Here is a 22,255-nt window from a genome sequence, read left to right on the forward strand (position 1 = left end):
GCCCCGGCCCCGGCGGCGGCCCCGGCGGGGACATGGGTGTGCCGCCGGCAGCGCTGCCCCGGTGGCTGCCGCCGCGGGAGCCGCCGGAGCCCGCCAGCCCTTAGCGCAGGCTGCGGGGTTTCTGCAAGTCATCTGAGCTGGCCGAAACGCGCACCCCGCTCTTCCTCTGCCCCGCTCCCGCGGCCGAGCGGATTTATTCGGGGGGGGGGGGGGGTGGGGGGGGGGGTGGTGGGGTGGTGTTGCTGCGGTTTTGTTGTTGGTTTTTTTTTTTCCCTCTCCCCCATTGAGCCGTCTGCATTGGTTTCTCTCGTCACCTGCCACGGTTAACTTTCCTGTGACTCGGTTTAACTCTTGAGATCCACATGGATGTTGCTAAGAGCACTTTTCTTGCCTTTGCTGTCCCTCGCTGGGATCGGATTTCAGACTAACTGGACTCTGTGTGCCTGTATGTGTGTTCCGAGTGTCCTGAAATTTTGCTTTCCTTTACAAGAGCTATGCATTAATGGTAACCAAGGTAAGACTCGCTGTTCTTGATTGCTCATGTGCATGTCTAAATCAGATGTTTCTTTAAAGATGAAGTATGTATTTTCTTTTAAACGGTGGAGTCATATGTAGTCCTTCCATCGATCAGTACTTGTGAAACAGCAACGCAGAACTTGCAGAAAAATAGACCTGTTTAGCAGGAGATCTAGCCTGGCTTTCTAAATGGATCTGCTTTTTTTTCTGTTGCAGCTTCTGTCATACTTAAAAGAATAATTCGTATCTTATTTTGTTTTCCCTTCTGACAGACCTGTGAATGACCATAGGCTTGGCTTGACCTTGATTTTGATGGCTTTGTTGGAAGATCTAATGATGTGATTGCATTTCATGAAGTGATTGCTCTCCATCCTCTATGGCTTAGGGTATAACCCACTTCTGCCACGCTGTCCCTCATGGACAACTCAGATTTTTTTTAAACAAACCTTTTGGCTATTTTTCTTTTCTCACTTCCCCTTTCCTCCTTGTTTCTCTTTAATATTGGGAGCCTTATTCCACACTTTGATGTGATTGATAGTCCTGCTGCTTTGTGCTGCTGATTTCTGTTTTAAAGTACAATGGCTCTAAGTGGCAACTGCAGGACTTACCTTCCTCCTCGAGAGCAGGGGACTGGGCTGCACTCCTTCCCGGAGGTAGTGGAGCTAAACGTGGGCGGCCAGGTTTACTTCACTCGCCATTCCACCTTGGTTGGCACCCCTCACTCCCTGCTGTGGAAAATGTTCACCCCAAAGAGAGACACAGCCAACGATCTGGCCAAGGACTCCAAGGGAAGATTCTTCATCGACAGAGATGGTTTCCTTTTCCGCTATATTCTGGACTATCTCAGGGACAAGCAAGTGGTTCTGCCCGACCATTTCCCAGAGAAGGGAAGGCTCAAGAGGGAAGCTGAGTACTTCCAGCTCCCAGACTTGGTCAAAATCCTGACTCCCGATGACAACAAGCAAAGCCCCGACGATTATTGCCACAGTGACTATGAAGAGGTCTCCCAAGGCAGTGACACAAGAATATGCCCACCCTCATCGCTCTTACCGCCTGATCGGAAGTGGGGATTCATTACCATCGGGTACCGGGGGTCATGCACTGTTGGCAGGGAGAGCCAAGCAGATGCCAAATTCAGGAGGGTCCCAAGGATTTTGGTTTGTGGAAGGATTGCTCTGGTCAAAGAGGTCTTTGGAGAAAGTTTGAATGAAAGCAGAGACCCAGACAGGGCTCCAGAAAGGTACACCTCCAGGTTTTATCTCAAGTTCAAGCACCTGGAGCGGGCTTTTGACATGTTGTCCGAGTGTGGATTCCACATGGTGGCCTGTAACTCCTCGGTGACGGCTTCGTTTGTCAACCAGTATACAGACGACAAGGTCTGGTCCAGCTACACTGAATATGTCTTCTACCGTAAGTACAAGACATTTCTGAAGGAAATGGGACTCCCTGTTTTAAGCTGCTCTCTTCCTTTGACCGGACAATTCTCAAAGCACAAAGAGTGCAAATTGCCTTGTGTCTGTCGTGGACTGAGGCTTTATTTAGATGTGGGGGGATACGCTTCAATTTAAGCTTTCAAAATGTAAAGCCAGGCTGAACTCAACGGCTTGGCCTTGGCTAGGTGGCAGCACAGACTGCCAGAAGCGCCCCATCCCCGTGGCTGGAGGGTGCTGCTGTGGCTGGCGGTGTAAGCCAGCCATCTGCCCGCCCCATGCTCCCGAGGACGTGCGGGCTGCAGTACAGCCTCGCAAACACGCTGCAGCTTTAATGACAGAAAATCTTCAAATGGGATTCAATTTGCAAAGGTAATAGCTGCTTGATAATAGTCAAGCACAGTCAGCCAAGCCATCTGTCAACAAACCTGACACACTTACACAGAGGGAAGGGAAAACAAAATCCCGTCCCCCTGGCTACTTTTCAACAGGGGGCCTTCTCGGAGCCAGCCGATGCACTCGGAAATGAGGGCTCGGAGCAGCGAGAGGCAAGTGGCTGCGCCTTGTTATGCAACGTGCCTCTGCAAACCACACTCTCCTCGTAATGAGGAGTATCTGCCCTGCTTACCGCATCACATCCGAGACCGTACTGTTGTGGTAATTTCAGCTGATAGCTCTAGCAGGCTCATTAACCTTCTAAGTTGATGTGCAGGTAGAGGCAGTGTTACCCATGGTAACACGAGGGTAATTTTGATTCTATAATTCTGTATCAGAAAGTCATTCCACAACTGCTGCACTTAAATATTTAAGAGGTTCGTGAGGCTGTTTTCCTCCATTTTCATTTCAAGAGGGCGAAGGATGGAACATTTCCCCAGTCCATTTGTAGAAACAGGCTTCAGCCAGCTGCTGCTCTGGGCAGCGGGGTTCAGAGCAGGATCATGCTTTGCCAGCAGACCTGCTGCGCTGTGTGTGGTGCTTACTGTTTGCCGGCTCAGTGGTGTGGAGAGCTGACAAAAGTTTTAGATGAAAGATGTCTCGGGAAGTGAATAGTTTGTGTGTAATACTGGATTCAGCGCCATCTACTCTTGTGTCTGGGCTCAACAGGCAGCCCTAATCTGCTTATGTAATGATGCTTAAGTTAGCATCTTGAAAAGCCATCTGTATTTTTGACATGCATGGATTTACTTAAAATTAGTTTTCTAGCTGGATTTCATAGCAAAATCGTTCTAAGGTTATGGGTTCGCTTATATTCCGACAGGAATGGATGATTTCTATTATTAGGCTGCTTCTGTTTGGGATAACGGTGTCTTGTACAAGTTACAGGGGGAGAATTAGTGCAGTTAAAAGAATGGATCAGAATAAATTGTGTTTGTACTTATAAAAAATATCTAAGTTCCCTATAGGCACAGGGGTTTGCTAATTGAAGAGAGGATGAACGTGAGTTTTGCATGAATTAGCAAACACAGACTCCTGATTTTTACATTACTCAAATTTTTACTTTCAAGGATTGCTCATTGCTTCCACAGCACTACAGCTAGGGTAAGGTATTGAGATAAAAGGTACCTTAGAAATTTTGGAGAGTGAAAGTCTATAGTAGGTGTCACCAAACCTTCTCTCACCAGCGCAGGGAGAGCCCAATCCAATTACAGTTCCTGGAAAGACTCTTACCCAGTTCAACAGCCTTTGCATTTGGCTCGTTTCAGTTTTGTGGATTTTTGACACTGATACAGTTTCAGAAGTGGATTTTGCAAAGGGTCCTTCCCGAGGTAACAGCTCAAGCAATGACCGTGAGGCTAAACCACTCCCTTTCATCTCAGTCTGAATTGGTCTGTTACGCTCTGTGCCATCTGCTGAGGTTCTCCGGCCACGGGCTTGGGGTCTGGCTGTAGGCAGTCACCCGGAGAGCAGGCACGATATCCACAGAATTCACCTGGGGCAAAAGAACCCTCTTCCCAAATTTCCCAAAGTCATTGCGTTTGAAACTTTGAGGACCAATAAAATTGACATCTGGCTTTCCGGTGGAACCTCACAACTTCTCTGCAGCTGCTTTGCCATGATTTTTTAATTAGAAGCTGCCGACTGTGTCTATATAAGCATTAATTCATCAAGCTGTTTGGATCAGGTTAATGGGCCTGAACATGGGAGGTGTCTAATGCCACTGGTTAGGCAGATGTAGGGGTGGTCTTTGCAGAGCCACTTAGTAGCTCTTGTGAAACGCACAGCTGGAGGGACTCTTCAGAGCTGGGAAAGGAGGATCATTTCCAAAGGAGGAAGAATAGAGGGAGGAATAGGTTTTTGATACACCAAATACATTGTATGCTCCAAATACTACTGGGAAGGTAAATGCCTGCGGTTGGCACGAAGATAAAGGACATTCTTCATGTGCAGATCCTTTTGAAAGTAGATCAGATGGCCCGAAGGGGTGTAAGCTGTGCAGGCACTCACACGGGTACAGTGTGTGCCGTTAGCAGAACTGCCCGGTGAACAGTGTGTGACGTTTTCTCCCCTTGCTCAAATCTAGGTGCTATTAAGGCTAATGGGAGATTCATGTTCTCTGTGGAGGATGCTTTCCTGAACTGCAGGGCACGCAGAAAGCATCCAGTACAGCAAACCTGCAGCTGTTCTGCTGAGGGGGTGGTGAGATGGGCTGCAAAGCCGGCACTCGGGATGACAGTGCAATCCTCGGAGCGCAGCTGGGCTCCGCTCCAGTCTCAAACAGGCCGATGCGAAGGAGGGTTTGGAGACAGGCTGTGTGGGTACATCAGAGCCACGATTAAACAGCTCTTTGAAACGCAGCTCTTGTGTGGTGGGTAGGCAGGAGTCACCGCCTGGCTGCTTCTCGCAGGTGGGGTATGGGTTGAGGAAAGGAGGTGAGGTTCTGCTCAGGCATTTTCTTTCCCTCCAGTTTCTCTTATGTCAAAGACGTTTACTTAAATTACTTAAATGCTGGCTAAGGCTGGATTTCTAACTTGAACCATTTTGTGGTCCGTCCCATCCCCCTCTCCCCGCCTGTTGTTTTGATGATCTTGAAGTAAAACCTCATCTCCAAACACTCATTTTTGAAGAGGGTGATAGCCTGTGCTTGGATCTTAATTTTAAATGTTTTCAACCTTTCTGATGGGATGAGTCAGAAATGTGCACTTGAACATCCGGTAAATGTTGTGGCGGGGGTGAGGGGTGTTAAAGCATATGGGCTGGCTCAGCCTTTTGTAGCCTGGCCCCATTCCTGACTCTGCAGCAGCAGCCCCACGCTCTTTGTCACCACCTCCTGGACCCTACACACCAGCCCTTGCTGCCCGGTTCCAGCCTTGCAGTGTTGCCAGGTCTGGGGGGGACGGTCCTGCAGGTGGATGTTGCAAGTGCCAGCAGAGCAAACAACAGGTTGGAAGCAGAGGAGTTTTTAGCTTCAGACAGCAGATCAGCAACATGGCAGGCTGTGTGCACGTGTCTGCCAAGCAGCCAGGAACCGAGCGGCATGGCAGTGGGCTGGGGAGAAACTGCGTGGCAGCCCCTGACTGTGTCTTGGTCTTGCCCCCAAAACCCTGGTGCCACGTGCCTTCTCCGTGCACTCGTCAGGGGCTGGGACTGCCATGGGCTCTGGGAACAGTTGGCAGTACAGAGGGGAGGTCTTGGCTCTAGCACATCGCATCAGCCCTCTTGCCTGGGCTCTCGTGGCTCCCTGCGCAGCTGTGGGTGGCACCGGCAAGGGGCACGGTTGGCACCACAACAAGCCAGTTGCCCTCTGCTCAGCTGGAGCAATAAAGTGGAGGGAGAGGAGAGCTACTATGCCAAGAGCAACAAATATAGAAGAAGTACAGATGGAGGAAAAGGGGAGAAAATTCACACACAATCTGGAGAGAAGGAACGAGGGAAAAGATGTGGGTACTGACAACTACACCCAGACATGGTGAGGGAGAATTTGTTAGATACGTCAAGGCTTCAGTTTAACCCAAATGTTTTCCCACAACAAGCAGGTGGAGAGGGGTTGACAAGTGCTCCTTCAAGTTCACTGGCAGAAAAGAATACGGGGATTTAGACAGACGACTGTCCCTGCCCTTCCTAAGGCCATGTTTCAACGTCTGAGCAAGCATGAGGAAATCAGGCCAGTCAGTCTGATTTGTTTAAGCCTTGCCTTGCACTAGCCTCTTCACACCTGCACACGTGGAGCAGCTCAAGCGCCTGCAGATGTGTAGAGGAAACTGTGAGACGTTCCTAGCACTGTCGCTCCGAAAGCCAGAAATTAATGAACAAGGCTCTTGCTCCTGAAGGGACAGGTGTAAAATTTGGCCTTCTCACCTTCCTCTTTCAAGAAGGTGCTGGCTGGGTGTGCTTTTCACTTGCCGGTAGAAGGCTGATGTGCAGAAGTGTTTGTGAAGCAGGTTTCAGATTATCCTGGGATAATCAGGTGAATCCTCTGGGGTGGGGCTGTGCAGGAAGGAAGAGAGATGCCAAGCGATCCCCTCTGATCGCCGTCCGTTTGCCATGCATCTCTGGGGTAATCCTGGTGTCCTTTACTCAAGATGAGCCTTGGGATCAATGCAGCCAGCTGCGGCCCGTCACTGTGTGTGTGAGCCGAGCTAAAAGATCCCATGCTGCTACGCATACCACTGACTCATCAATGAATTGTGTGGTAGAAATCTGACTAACAAAACTGAACACTTTTGCACAGTGACACCTACGGCTGTGCTGTCAAGCGGGTTAGATGTGGAAAAGGAATATCATCTATTTTCCCCTCTCTTTAAACTGATACTGTCATCTGTTCTAGTAGTTGGTTCTGTCTGGTTTTAAATCAGTGAAGATCAAAATTACCCAAAAGATAACAAAATAGAGTCTAATCCAATGAATAATGCAAGCTTCCTTTCCTGTTGACAGATGTTTCTTTTCCCAAGTAATTATCATCAGCAAATCTGGGTCCACCTTGCCAAACAAAACTCTCTCGCACAAGGATGATCACCTGCAGGTGGTGGGGCTGTACTTGGCCAAGTCTGTTAGCATATCCATGTCAGAAGGACCTTGCTCTGAGCTTTTTTGGTCAGACTTGAGTGACAGTTGATTTATTCCCAGTTTGTCATGGCAGACTGAAGAGCCTGCACGGTTTTTGATTGGAGTTATTCCATAGATGAAAAATGTCATTATTTATGGGAAACCAATAGTGTCAAATCTGATTGTTTGATTAGTCTAAGAACTCCAGCTCAATGGATAGCCAAAGGAAAACTTGGGGGAAAAGCTGGTGGGATATAGGACTCGGAATTCCTTCTAACAGCATGTGAATAGTGATGTTTAGGAACCGGCAAGGACGGCTTTGGGTACTGGCCTTTGTCTCTACCTGGCATTCATGGCATGGCTGGTTATGTTGTAGCCCTTTGGATATGATCTTCTTCGTCCTGAATGTCTGAGGTGAGGTGTTTGACGTGACTGTGCAGATCTGGTACCTTGCTGCTCCAAAACACCGCTTGGCGATGGAAATCCTCCCTTTGGCCCAATACCTGTGCAGCAGCTAGACAGGTTTCCTGCCAAGGACAATCCTTACCCCTCTGTCCCATGTCTGTGGAGGCCTCTGCGGTGGGAGGGGGTTTGTGAGTTCGGGAGAGAAAATCAGCACTGCCCAAAGAGGTTGTTGAGTGGGTTTTGGTCTGGGGTTTGTGCCTTCCCTCTCTTTCCACGCTGCTGGGAGGGCTGTGTGCGCTCTGTGCAGTGCAGGCGTTGGGGCGGCGATGGCAACGCTGGCGCAGGGCTCGGTGAGGTGAGGGCCTGGCCGCGGGCACGGGCTGCGGGCGCATCCTCCCTGTGCCCGGCCACCGCCTCCGCTGCTGCAGGACCAGCAGGGATGGACTGGATGCAGAACCTCCCCTGGGAAGCTTGTGTTGCTGCTGCTGCTCTGTGATCCATGAGGAGACTGTAATGACTAAAGGATTGACCGAGGAGGGCTGGTGTTTAGGGGAAAAAACCAAAATCGCTGTATTTTAAACTGCAGTCTTGAGCTGGATGTTTTCCAGGGGCAGTGCGCATGAGGTCCCACAGTGCTGTTTCGCTAGCCTGGCTGATCCAAGGAGGGTTTTGCTGTCATAAAAGTAGGTGTGTGCCAGCGGGATGTTCCCCCGCTGGTGTCCCGGGGAGGTGTGGGAGCAGGGAGCACCCAGGCTGCTGCCCCGCGACGGCAGGAGGATGGGTGGAAGTGGCCTGGCAGCCCTGGGCTGCTCTCTGCGCAGCGGCGTGGAACGGCTCCCACTAGCCAGGTTTCTGCAGCTTTATTCAGCCTGGTGAGGTCTGGCCTTTCTAAAAATTTGCTGAAATGTAGTTGTGGTTCTTAGGAAAACAAAATCGAAAAGAGCAAAGGAGTGTAAATAAGAAAACATAGCACAGATATTTGCCATTCAATGAATATTGGCAACATATTGTGCACACAGACAAACACTTCCTTGCAGCAGGTTGTTTTTTTTTTCTTTCCAGCCATCCTGGATTTGTTTAAATTTGTAACCACAACATTTTCTCAGTTTCTTCTCCTTTTTTTTTCAGCTTTTCAAGTTCAAGGCTAACATGCAGTTAGTATGGAGACAAGAAGTAAAATCTAAATTACATCTTTGCAAAGAGCAAGAGTACCCTTTTATGAAACTTGCTCAAAACTGTTTTTTTTTTTAAAGGAAGGAGATAAACTGAAGCGAGTTAGACTTGGTGGAATTGCTTAAATTGTCACTGAAGCATAATGGCAAATGAGTTGGCCAGTCCAAAGAACCCTGCTCGAGTGATTTCCCCTTTCTGCTTTCACAAGACGTGCTCAAGTGAATCCTGGAATACAATAAAACATTGCTGCTTGTTACGCCTCTTGCTGCTGACCCAAGTGCTTAGGGAACAGTGAGGGTCGAGCCTCAAATCTGATGATGTAAGGGAGAGTGTTATTTTGGTGATCTGGGAAGTGCTGGACACCTGCAAGTCCAAAAAGGTTCAGGTCCAAACATGAATATGCGATATAAAAGCTTAGTGCATATGATATCGTCTCCCCTCACAGGTGCGGGGTGGGAGGCTGGTGTTTATTTCTGTGCCGATGGCCCTTACTGAGGCCTTCCTAAGAGCTTTGGACCTTTCTTTTGGAATGAATGTTCCTTGGTTTTATCTCTGCTAGAAAGATCTGGGTAAATAAAGCAGAGAATGAACAGCAGTATACTGGGCATCAGAGTTCTGTGTAGGCTGTTGTCCTTAGTTTTCCCAAATTAGCTTGTTGCATTAGTTTCTGGTAACGTTTAAAAGACAGCAGGGAGTCGGGCATTGTGAGAATACCTTTTACATTTCCATAGCTGGGTATAAGCTTTGTTGAAATACCCATAAATATAAACTGTTCAACTAGAGGGTGATCCTGTTGACCACTTTCTATTGACTATCAGTCACGTAAAATGCCTTTCCGCCCGTGAGGCGAGTGCTGGTGCAGGCGCTCTGCAGCCGTGATAACCGGCTGGACTTGGGAAGCTGGCTCATAAATCACTAGCGTTAACATTTTTCCAGTGCTCCTTCTGGATCTGCTAAGGAAGTGATCAGCGACTTATAGGAGCTCATTGGTTGGCTGCTAAGGCAGCTAAAAAATGCCTCTACCGAAAATACAGTGACGAGAACCCTGGCCATCCTGGCTTGCAGTCCGTCCTGAGCACCTCGAAAACCAACCCCTTGAAGTCTGGACGTGAAAATCTCGGTAGCTGTGCTCCAGACGCGGGGCTCTGGAGTTTGGTAGAAGAAGACTACAACATCCCTAAACCTCTCATTTCAAACAGGGAGGTGAACCCGGGTTTTGGTGTGCGTTTCTGGAGGGACAGGGTTGCGGTGGAGGGAGCAGCAGCGCGAGGGACGCTCTCATCCCCGCTCTGAGCTCAGAGTGCGGGTGGGAGTGGAGACCCAGCGCTGCTGTTCGGGCAATTAGTCTTTGGCCAGGGCCAAAGGAAATTTTTGAAGAAAAAGATTCTCTCTCTGCATATTTTGAAGGAGTCTTATTTCAAGACTTCAGATTGAATTTCCATCAAACTGAATTGGAGTATATTTTTACACCAGAATTTAATCAGGCTGAAATAGAACCCAGTGGAACATGCTGATTTTGACTGAATTTTGCACTTTGAATATTCTCAAAGCCAAAAACTCAGAGCAAAGCTTGAGTGAGCAAAAAGCATGCCGTCAGAGAGCTTGAAAAAATGTTTATTTGGGCTTCTACAAAGGGAATTTTACTGACTTTTTCTCAGCTCAGAGTTTTTGCTGGTAGTGTGGGAACGTCCAACATTGTGTTCCATGAAGGACCAGGAGTGCAGAGGCCAATCCTGAGACGGGGGAGAGAAGATGGCTTTTTGCAAATTTACTGTTTCATGCTCACATGAAAATGTGGTTACTGATCGGCAGTTAAACTGAATGTAACACCTGTATCGATAATGGGTGCATTCAGATAAAATTTGAACAGAATTTTCTCTTGCAGTGTTGTTGCCTTAGTGCATTGTCATGTGGCAAATGAGCGTAGGCTGGGCAACAGAGCAGAAGGCTGGGGCTGCTGGAAAAGTTGAGCTGCTTCACTGGAGATCTAAAACCGCCTTGCTTATAACACACAAAAATCAATAAGGAGGAATCTGATGGGTTGTCCGATTGTTTTTAAAGTATGTTGGCTTTGGTTCCCGTTGGTTTACTCTCCTAGTTATTAGGTGATCATCAAAGCCAGTGCATGGATTAAAGAGGGAATTCTGTCCTGAATTAATGGCCCAATAGTGGTCAGCGGTAATGTGATTTCTGCGCATGAATTCTGTTTATTATATTATTTATTACCTTTATTGTTAATATTTATTGTTAATGTTATATATAGGCAGAAAAGTAAATATGGATTGCTCAGGTTACTAACAAAAGCTCTGCTGAGCCCAGTAGAGCTGCACCAGCCACCGCAGCTGAAGACCGGGCGGTTCTGCAGCATGTTACCCTGGTACTGCTGCTTGCCCTGGCAAACGCGTATGCTCCCACGCGGGCTGGCTAATTGGAAAGGTTTGCTGTGGAAGATAGCGCCCTGTTTGACGTAGCAAATGTATTTAATGTACCTCCTTTAAGTACAGCTGTGCCTTCTGGAGAGGTCACTACCAGAAACATCGCTGACATTTCCTTGAAAGTTTGGGTCCTTTTATCTTGTTAGTTTGATCACGACATGCTAGAACCTGAGCGTGTTTCTCTGACTGATTGAGCTCTGTCGTTCCTGCCAGTGTGGGATAGAATGACTTTCTCTCCATCCTGCCGTCAACGCTTAAACCACAAGGTTAGAGAGGTTTTGTACCCATGGCTCCATTTAATTATTTCATTCCCTTGGGCGTTGTTTAACCTAACCCACGCGCAGCCCAAGGGTGTCTTTACTTTCCTTGGTGAAGCCACAATTATCAAGATGCAAAAGCAAGTGTTTCCTAGCTGGAGGAAGCGTGGCTTCTAGGTATTCTTGATTTCATTCATTTGTGAGCATTCAAGAGAGCAAATCCTCTATTCTCTCAAGTCAATGCACTTATATTACATGAGAAATTATTCATTCCCTTCCTTCAAGTCAGAGCAGATAGAAAGCTGGTCTGCCTTACTTTAAGTAGGCAAAGAATATTTAAATAAGGATGCGGATAAAAATGCTTTCACTGGTAAAGATCTGATTAAAGGATCTGTTGCTTTAATGAGTCCTGTAGGCGAAGGCGAAAGTCGAAAGATACCATTTCTTGCAGAGGGATCGAGCAGTTGGTTTAAGTTTGGGCTGTGGGAAGAACTCCCACAAGTCAGTGACGTCCCCACTGCTGGGCAGGGACCAGGTCCCTCCCCGCAGTCCACCAGGCTCCCCAGCTGCAGCCCCCATGGGGCTTTTTGCTGAGGCTAGTTCACCTCTCCCTATGCAAGCGAGGGTGCTCCTGGTTTCAGAAGTCCAGTGAACATTTTCACATGTTATTGTAAAGACGAACATTTAGTAGCAATAGAGTTTGTTCTGTGCACTGGTTTTAACGTCCTCATGGCAGAAATAAAGTAACCTCCCTCCCAGAAGGACAGTATTGTCGCACTGTTTGGACTTAAAATAGAAACAGATGTCACAACTATTTTTTTTCCTGGTTTAGATCTGTTAGTTGGTTTGGTTTTTGGGTTTTTTTGCAGAGTGGGCAGTGAATACAAATGAGTCTACCTCTGATTATAAAGGTAAACCAAAATTTCCCAGTTATGGGATTAGGCAGCCCATGGTAGTCTGCGTCCCGTTGAGACTGGCGGATCTGCTGGAGGCCGTTAACGGGGAGAATCAAACCCTGCTCTAACTTACTTCCACTTTTAAATCTTCAAAATACTTGACTTGTGCCTAGGAAGCACCAGTATTTAGTTTAGAAAGGTTTTCTGGGTTTAAGATGTCCAAGTAACCTTTCCTGTACCGAAACTCGAAGGACTGGAGAAGATGATCCATTTGAAACTTCATAATGCATCCTTTCTTCTCCAACAGCAGCCCCGGGTTTCCAGTCAGGCTGGTACAGAGCAGGGGACACACCAGCAGCCAAGCCCTGTTCCCGTGGGCAGGGTGACTGCTTCGCCTGCCTCCCCCCCGGCACCTCTGCAGTCTCTGATCTCAGCAGGTAAGCTAGGGGACTCTGACCTGTCTGAGGCTGCGCTGGCCACTGGCCATGGGCTGCTCCCCATCCCCTTTGGGTGTTGCACGCCGTGCCATGCCCAAATAAAGTGGCTGCGGGAGCACAGGGGTTCGAGTTTGTGTGGTCACAGCCCAGCAACCACAGACTTGGGATCAAACCAAGGCTGGATGCAAACAGGCAGAGGCCACGGCTCCCACCGCAGTCAGAGCTGCCGGCAGCAGGACAGGGTTTGGTTCCTTTGTGCGTTTCTTTTCCAACTTTCGCTAGTGGCTTTAGTACAAACGGCGTCGAACTTGACGTGTGTCTAAATATATTAATAGATTTTCTGTGGAAGAAGACAGTCAACCTACAGACAGCGACGGAAGAGCAAATCTTCCCACAAACCGTTTGGGAAGCAGCCGCTCTGCTGTGTGCCTGCTAACAAAAATGCACTGCAAACCAATCATTTTCTGGATGAAAGCTAAAAGCTACATGGCATATAGTAAATAAATAATTGCAGGGAAACATTGCACATAGATTTCTCGGGGAACAGAACTTAATTAAATTTTGTGAACATGCCTACGTAGTTCCATTGATCAGGACAAAATGGATATGTGCTACGTCTTTAAGATTTACTCTCTTGGCAGTGTTTTGCCTTCCTCCCCTCCCTCAGTTTCATTCACTTTATATCCTGCAGTGGTAAGGGAGCACGTTTCTGTTTTTCTTTCTTGAAGAAATTGATCCTAAGAAGCACAGGACATGATGTATGGTTTGTAACTCTACAGTATTGCTAAGCAAAAAAAAAAAAAAAAAAAAATCACTGAAGTAGGCTGGGCAGATATTATATTAATTTCCATTTCAAAATTGATTTTTTCCCACTAGGACCAATAAAAAATATCTGAAGGCTTTCAACGGCCTCTCTAGTAATAATTAGTTAAAAGAGGCTATAAATCTTGCTAGGCTAATTTAGCAAGGTAGGTTTTTTTAGACTCTCCACCACACATTTTTTTGCCACTGAATCCAAACTCATCCCTGAATTCACAATACCAACCGCTCTGGGTCTCGCTGGGAGCTCAGTGTCTCCTCTCTGGTCCATCGCAGAGACAAGCAGAAGTCATGGAGGTGACGGCGACTGGTGCCTGGCAGAGGTGCAGAAGGCCCAGACAATCACAGCCACCAGGATCCCTGTTGCTCCAAGTTGGCTGCTTTTCGTTCCCCGTCTCGTTGAAGTACGGCAGCAAGTTGCCTGGTAAATGAGGAGGCTGCTGTCCTTGCTAGCATAATTGTGATTTGGCATATTGGTACAGGATTAAAATTCCAACTGAACAGATGGTGTCAGGATTTTAACTTATGCTTATGAGATGCAGATGGTCCAAGGAATGAACTTGTACACTAGTTATTTTTATTTGGAACAGGTTAAGAACAAATTACTCTCTGGCTATTGTTATTATTGCTCTGCTCGTCATTTTTTCTTTCCCTGCGCGTGTGTGCAAGCGTGTATGTGTGCGTGTGCACGTGCAAGTCCTCTCAGAATCTCTTTTTCTTATAACTTTAGATTGAAAACAGCCCTATTTCTGCCTAAAAATCCTCTCCATATAGCTACTGTTTCCTTCCCAGCAGCCCTTTTGTTTTCCCTTAGTTCTGTTGCTTCTCTCCTTGAGAGGTGCGGGGTTGAGGTCCTGCCTGGGAGGGCTGTGGAGGTGCTGGGGCTTGGTGCTCAGCCCAGCCTCCCCCAGGGCAAACAGGTCCCGTGTCGGGCTCTCGTGGGGCGGCAGCCAACCTCCCGGGACTCTGAATCCGGGTCAGCGCTGATGCAGGTGGGGAGTGCGGAAAGGGGCACGTACACCCAGTGTGACTGAGGGTGCTCGGGCAGGTTTCTGGTCTTGATTGCACTGGAATGAATCTGATTGACCCCACTTTTACACCAGTAAGGATCTGATACTTCTTATCTAATCCTGTCGTGAAACACAGGGTTATATTTTCGTCATAGTTTATAAGCTTATTTAATCTTTTATAGAAAAAAAATCTACTGCTACAAATTATTAATGTCCACCTGAATATTTTACACCTACTACACAGTCCTAATTTTCATGCAAAGATACCAGTGTTTTCCATAAAGCAGCTGGGTACATTTTCCATACAGTTTCTCCAGCCCATGTCACGTCCTCAGGGGAAGGACTCGTGAACGTGTGTTTCGGGCAAGTCTCCTGTGTGCCAGCCTTGATTCTGCTTTGGCATTGTGTCTGCTAGGGACTGCAGTTGGTAGCCTCTTCTCGGAGGGGTGAGGTTTGACGTGGCTCATTGATCTTCCTTCTCGGCAGGGGCATTTGCTGTGTGCAGCTGGTCACAGGGAAGGTTGGGTCAGGCTGTGGTGTTGGTGTTTAATTCCAGCCCAATCCAGAAAGCAGGAGAGTCCCAGTGCCTCTGGCACTTGAAACAAGCTGTAGGTATTTGAGATCTTTAGACTGGGGAAAACAACATTTCCCAAGGGTTAAATCATTGAGTAAGCATCTACCCAGCTTACTCCTAACAAGGGAACATATTTCTGAGGTCTGTGATCAAGTGACTGGACCAGCAAAACTAAATCCTGGTCTGTTACCTGTCCTTGATGCCTTTCACATGTGCATCTTGCCACTATCGGCTGCAGGGAAGGTTTCCATGAGAGATGGTGCAAACATATGGCGTAAGGGCAAAGACGCCGGTTGCAGGTGGAGGTGTAATCAGGTTCATTTATTCCTCCCTCGTCCCTGCTGCCATTACTCATTCCTCTCACATTCAAATGTACAAATCTCCTTACTGCTCGTTAAAGCCCACAGGGATCCAGAAGATGCTGCTCCCATCCCTGTAACGCAGCGGGTCTGGGAGCGCGGTGCTGACGGGATGGAGGCACCTTTCCCTGGCAGGGACCTGGCACCCAGGGACCCCATCTCGCCAAGTCCCCGCTCAGGACCCTCAGTCGCTTATTTTTCTGCTTCCTGGGAAGCTGGCGGAGGATGTGAAGGTGTTTGGTGGTGGCTGGGCTGGAGGGTGCAGTGGGGCTGGCGGGTGGCTGGCTGGGGGGCTGCAGGGAGACCTGGGCATGCTGCAGACCAGGGTGCTGCTGGAGCACATCTCTTGCTGGGGCAGCTGCACTGATGCAGAAAGGGCTTTTGGGATCCCCTGGAGTGCGAAAAATTGCCCTCCCACCTATTTCTGATAATTAGTATTTTCCATAATTATCCTGGATAAGATGACATTGACCGAGAAGCCTGTGCCATAGCCAGAGGTGTCTGAGCTCATTCGGTGTTCCTCGGAGTGCCTGGGACGGCTGTGTGCAGCGCTGGGGCTGCCCGGCACCGCGCTGGCGAGGGGCACGCATCGACCTCTCCTCCGCTCTGTGGCTTCAGCAGATGCTGGTGTACTAATGGGGACAGGGTGAGTGAGGATGAGTAATGAATATTTCATGGGAAAACATTACAACGCTGTGTACGAGAGCTCCATCGCATCCTTGCAGCTGCCTCCTTGCTTCAGACAACGTGTTTTTTCTCCCTGGTTACCTGGTGGGGAGCGAGGCGGTGACAGCAGGAAGGCACAGTGCGCTGATCCAGGCTGCCACCTTCTCCCTCGCAAGCATAAATATTTGAAATTTTGTGTTGCTGCTTCTGAACGAGGGGATTAGAGAGCCCTGAGATATTAACTTCTTGCACTTTATGCTGCATTTGAAACTCTTCCAAACCACGGCCCCTCTGCTCTGTGGGATGCGGAAGGGGTCTCCTGCCCCCAGAGTTTACGGCAGCGATGATCCCATCTCTCCATCCCCAGTGAAGGTCTCCAAGGTGGTGGGGCCTTGGTCTGCCTGCTGGCAGACGGGTCCTGGCTGCAGGGAGCAGGTTGTGGCTTTACACCGTCCCTTTTCCCTGCTGGGAGCCTTGGGGACCATCCCCCTGTGGCGCATCCCCGTGGGACCTGTCATCAGTGGCCGCTCTGCCATGAGGGTTTGCTGCCACCACTCTTCTCCACGGGGGTGAAGCTGTTGCTAAGGCGTCTGCTGGCACAGCCTGGCACCGGGATGCTTCGTCCTCGCTAACGATGTCCCACGTCCCCTCCGCGTGCGTGCGCCACCCTCCTGCCCGCTCCCTGCCGGCCGTACCCGCGGGACTATCATCCCACGCAGATCTTCTCACGCTTCGCTCCACCTACATCTTGATGGCTTGAAATCAAACCAGGGCTTGAAATTGGTGCCAGTACATCTGCTTATGTTATACAGCCATAAACCCAAGCCTGAATTCAGTATCATGTGCCAGGTGTTCCCGTGCTGTTTGGTGACATAAACCATCACCTTGGGAGACAGAAATTTCCTGTACCCAAATTTTCTGCCCCTGACCCTGCCAGGTTTCTCCACTGCATGGAGAAACCCAGAAAAAAAATCAGTGATGAAGATGTTTGCAAGTTCTGTGACCTGATTTTGAACATATTCCAAAAAGAAAAAAGTGAAATTTAATAAGTAAAATATTAGCTAGAATGTGTTTGCTCAGCTGTAGCAACAACTTTAGTTACACACTGTATTTTTTGTTTGCAGATGCTGCTTTTACAGAGCCATGGCTATAGGACAGATTAAATATTGTTTGAAAAAGTGATCAGAGATTTTGTTTACAATCACGCGGTAGCTCTTCTCCAAATATTGGAAGCATTTAAATTGAGTTGTATTGATAATGGCATTGTAATGCTTTTTCTTGCTTGTACAGATTGTCAGTGTTTTAATGTGCTTATTCCCAAGGGATAAAGCAACTGAAGAGAACAGATTAAGTTAAACCTTAAAGTATGTTTCGTTAGGGAAAATCCTGTTTCCTTTAAAACGGCTTTGCGTAAGGTTATTAGGTGTTTGATTGTTTGTATTTCTCACTGCTCATGTAAACAGTGCTCATGGCTAGAGCACGGTTATCAGCTTTCTGACTGCAAGGCTGTCATTCCAAATGCAGGAATAGGCGTGACCTCAATCAGGGGTATTTCAAGAGCCTCTCGGAAGAGGCTGTTCCCACCATGTCCTCTCCGTGGGAACAGGGTGGGAGGTCTGTGCTGAGAGGGGGGTACCCCGGCCTCCGCCGTGCATTTCTGTGCCCATCCCCTCGCCCTTCCCTGGCAGGGTTGTGGGGAAGCCCGTTCCCGTCGCTGCCAGGGCTGAGGGGAGGCAGGCTGGAGCCCACAAACATCAGCAGACACTGCATTTTTAATCTAAAGCATTTTCTTTTCCTCCTATCTGAAAATGCAAATGCTCATGTGGATGTTGAAGTGCTCATCTGTATTTTGGCCTGTCATAATTCGCTCCATCATCCCTGCGCTGACGCGGTATGCAGTGACACAGCCACTTAGGAAAGACAGAGCAGGTTTGATAAATCCGTAAAGACACAGTTTGCCAAAAGCTGTTTGGATGTACAGGAGTCACATTTTTACTGAGCTGTTCTGAACACGTCCACCTGGATATAACCTCATACAAAACAACCCACTTCTGCAGGACAGGGACACGTCCCATATGTCCCCAGAGGAGACTGAATCCGTCTGACAAGCCCTCGCACATCAGCCCTTAGAGCTGACATGTACCAACCGCAAGGTCCCGAGTAAAAATGCGTAAACCTCTTGGTGACTGTGGGATCAGGATGGCTGTGCCCATTCCCTAGCATTGGTAGAGTGATCTCGGGGAGACCTTTGACTTACTTTCAGCCTTTGTAGCTGAAGTTTATTTGGCACGAGTTGCATACCCTGACAGCCACGTACCACCTAACACATGTGTTTATTTGACCCTCCCAAATTCACCAGAAGTACAGAGCTAGCCTCCCCAACAAGGCAAGGTTTCCCTGTGCTTGGAACTGTTGTTTAACTGTGTGATGACACAAAACCTGTCTTGTTGCTGTCTTTTCTCCTCAACAGCTTATTGCTGGGCATTAACAACCATCCAGCGTGCTTTCCCTAGGCATGCATCGCTGGCTGCCGAAATAGGCACTGAGACATGGATTGGCAGATCTGCAAAACAACACAGAGGGACCCCTGATACCCGTGTTGGATGTACTGGCCATAGCAAGCAGCGTGGCCCCATCACTGGGCTAACAGCCTTTTCCTCCTGGCTGATTGACCTGGGCCAACCAGGAGAAGAGCAGGAGCCTGGGCTTATAAAACCGGTGACTTGTGACGCTGCTGCGTTGCCTGTGACGGGATGAAAGCGCCCTCGCTAGGGACCTGGCCCCTGCTGTAGCCTTACAGTTCCTGCAACCCCAGGGTCAGCACTTGTATAGAAGAAAACCGAATTCCCCAAGGCCAGGAGCGCCCTGCCTCTAGGCAGGTGGGTGAGGAGAAGCATCGGCCGTCACGGCGTGCTCAGAGAAAGCACACGAGCTGGCAGGGTTGATGCCTGTGTGATGCTCTGTTTATGTTTATTGCAATAAAGATTATGATAAAAATCCCACAGAACCAACATTTTGGCTGATCAAAAACTGGCTTATTTGTTCATTTTTATTGATGCTCTGATCTCTGGTGAGAAAATAATTGGCTTAAGCAGCAGAAGCCTATTCTGTTTAAAATCAGTGACAGCTTTGTTCAGTGGAAGCAGTAGGTGACCCCAGACAGAGTAAACAAACAAATATTCTTACTTATGTACCAATTATACGTTAGATAATTTAAACTCTGAAGTATCCCGTTTGCTTTCTGCTAATTGTTGTGCTGTCTCCTTGCATATGTCTCCACTTGGCTAATTGCAGTTTTTAAACTTTTGGTTGCACTGTAGAACACTGGCAGGTTCGCAAAGCTGCGCGTTGCGAGCTCTGCCGGGAGGGCGTGTGCCCGCGAGAGCAGCGTGTGTCAGTGTACGTCCCTCTAAGTGACAGACACCGCTGCCGAGCAGGGGATGGGACCGTCCCACGCTTCAGCAGAGCTCAGGCCAGGAGGGGAGGCAGAGGAGACCGCATTGGAGCTCGTTGGTTCCCTCGCAGCTCAGGACGAGCTCGCCCTCGCGGTGCCAGGGGCGCGGGAGCAGCTGCCCCTCGCGCGCAGCCACCGCGGGGTGACGACACCGCCTGAGTCACTGGGTACGAGTGAAGTTATGTGAGCTGAACGGAGCGTTGGCAGGGAGTGAGTTGTCTGCTAAAAATAAGTGTCTCCATCTCCTAAAGTAATTTATTTTTGATAAATGCCTCAGCCTTGCATTTGTTTAGCAGCAGGACAACGTTCCTGTGTTCCACTGGTGTTGTCTCAGCTGCCAGTAACTTCTGGGGCCTAACAGAGCTGGTTTTAATCTTGTGATAGTCCCTAAGTTCCTCCACCTGCTGGCAGGGACGAGCCTGTCTTCATCTAGTTATTGGAAACAGCCTCTACTACCCCTTGTAGCCCATTTTTTTCCATTTGGCACAGCTGAGGTTTGAAGTCAAGTGCATTTATCTGCAGGGGCTGAGCTCTAGGAGGGTGGCAGAGTGCAGAGCACTGGTGTGGTGTGTGAAAGGTGTGAGGTAAGACTGGAACTGTAGTTGGCTTATGGGCCTCTCAGTTGCTTTGAGTATTTATGCATGAATGTTTGGACTGGTTTATTTTAAAGATGAACTTGACTTGAGAATGTTTTTGTAGAGACTGGATCCTGTTTGTCCTCATAATATACAAACACAAAAGCTAACTTAATAGAACTTAAACTTCAATGCATGATTTAATGGTATGATGAGCTGAGTTACTGGGTTTATTGGATATATTTGGTGCTTAAGTGAAACCATAAAGCACCTGAGCAGTGTAGAAATCTGATTTTCTGTTAAGATAATCTGCAGGTATGTATACATGTTTCATAAAAAAGCCCATGCTAAAGGAGCCATTTCTTTGCTATTACAGATGGAAGAAAAAGCTTCCTTTCACATCAGCCTGGAGTTTTTGCTCTCCTTAACAATGAGTATGGGGTAAAGCTGATAATCAGAAACACAGATTCTATCCCTAGCACTTAAACCGTGCTGCTAGTCATGATTAATGTAAGGAAAGCACGTGCTGGTGTTCTGCTGGCTTATGGAGAAGTGTCGCCTGGGGGTGTCTGTGCAGCCACCTGCTGGTGCCCCAAACCCGTTGGGCAGCTGCAGCTTCCCTCTGGCGGCTGCAGGACATGGTCTGTGTTGTGAGTCTCTGCCTTTGTGGGGGAAGGCAAGAGGACTGTGATGGTGGGGACTTCTGGGCTGTGCAACACTGGGGTGCTTCTGTTTGACTGGGGAGGTTTGGGGCTTGTGAGGGGTTTTCTTTTCCTTTTTTTTGTCTTAGCTTGTCTTTGTTTTTAGCTTTTGTGAAGGCTTACTCTGCTTCTCACTCTCAGAAGCTCTACCCAGCCTCTCTGCTTCCTTTCCCAATAATCTGATGGATGTAAGTGCCACTGGATTGATTAGAGGGAGAGGAGTGTTGCTCTGTGACCTGAAGGCACAAATGTAGCAGTGTGACTTAGATACTACAGTGTGCTCTGAAGTGATAGGAGGAGTCACAAGGAGGTTAAAATACTCATTTTGTTGAGAAAAACAGGAAAGTAATCATGCTTTTGTCTATCTTCACTTTTGGCATAGAAGACAAGCTGCTGATTCTGTAACTTGCAGGATGGCTCAAGCGAGACTTTACCCAGCTGAATTATTTATAAAGCTATCATGAGCTCAAGCAAATGGCCCTTTAGAGCTCACAGTCCCTCTGCGGGTCTTTGCCCAGGAGGCTCAGGCCTCCCCGAAGTGCTCTTGGTCGTGACAAGGGCTGAGCTGCCCGTGATTTGCTCTTCAGCCTTCTCTGCACCAGCCTGGGCCTCACCACCGCCTTGCCAGCTCTCCTGGCTTTCCCTGTAAACCGCTTCTTCAGTAGGACTTTTTTTTCCCTAAACAAAGTCCAACAAGGCTGGGCTGTCTCAGAAAAGCAGTTTTGTTAGAATTGTACTTAGCAATTCGGCAGCTCTCGTTCCCCCTCAAATGTGAATGTTACTTGGATAACACCATTCACATGAAAAGATTTCTTGAAATTCTTTAAGTGCACATTAAAATGCAAATTGGTTGTCTTATTAAAGATTTCTGGAAGTTCTCTGACAACACATTTAAATGCAAATCACTGAAACGTAGACTCAATATTAAAATCCAAACAATTATTTGATCCACATGCAGAAATTGAAATGAGGCCATGTTATATGTCTCCATAAAACTAGGGCCATTCTAGCAGCATGCGGGCGGCAGCTCTGCGTGGGGCTGGGCTGGCCGTTTGGGGAGCAAGAGGAGCAGGATGGGGCGCGGCGCTGTGCTAGATGCTGTGTCCTGGGATCGCTGAGCTCTTGTGTCTTACCGTGGGGATGTCACGAGGTCAGACTTGTCTTTGGTGAGATAGAAGCTGCTGACATGGATCTGGACTAGTGGAATGAAAAAGCCTGGCTGGAAATGACCATAAAGTGTCCCTGGTGGCACAGAGTCCTCTCTTTGTCTGGTCTGAATGTCATCCATGTAAAAATATGCGTGTGAGGAGTGAAGGCAGAGCACTTGAGCTCTGCTCGTGCAGGGTCGGACTCATCAGTACCCAGGAAATACAAGTGGGACCATGTGAGGCAGCAGAACAGACTATTAAAATACCCTTAATAAGCAAGAAGCTACAGCTAGATTTTGAATTTTCCCCCAAATTATGCATTCTGAGGTTAAAGCTCTACCCTGAGCCAAATTGATGGTAATCATTTGATGGAGTTTTAATGGGCGTGCTCTGAGGCCAGCTCTAAAAGCTCTTGGT

At 48.3% G+C, this 22,255-nt stretch overlaps 1 protein-coding gene across 1 annotated transcript in view; it reads left to right on the forward strand.

Annotated features, from left to right (window-relative positions):
• The first annotated feature begins 1,094 nt into the window (after positions 1-1,094).
• The window catches only part of KCTD16 (potassium channel tetramerization domain containing 16), a 72,716-nt gene continuing 51,555 nt past the window's right edge, over positions 1,095-22,255 (forward strand). The window contains exon 1 of the mRNA XM_009947053.2: positions 1,095-1,926. Within this exon, the coding sequence (XP_009945355.2) occupies positions 1,095-1,926 (832 nt within the window). The remainder of the gene's footprint in view (positions 1,927-22,255) is intronic.

The sequence above is a fragment of the Leptosomus discolor genome, chromosome 10 (genome assembly GCF_034619465.1).
Source record: "Leptosomus discolor isolate bLepDis1 chromosome 10, bLepDis1.hap2, whole genome shotgun sequence".
NCBI lineage: Eukaryota > Metazoa > Chordata > Aves > Leptosomiformes > Leptosomidae > Leptosomus > Leptosomus discolor.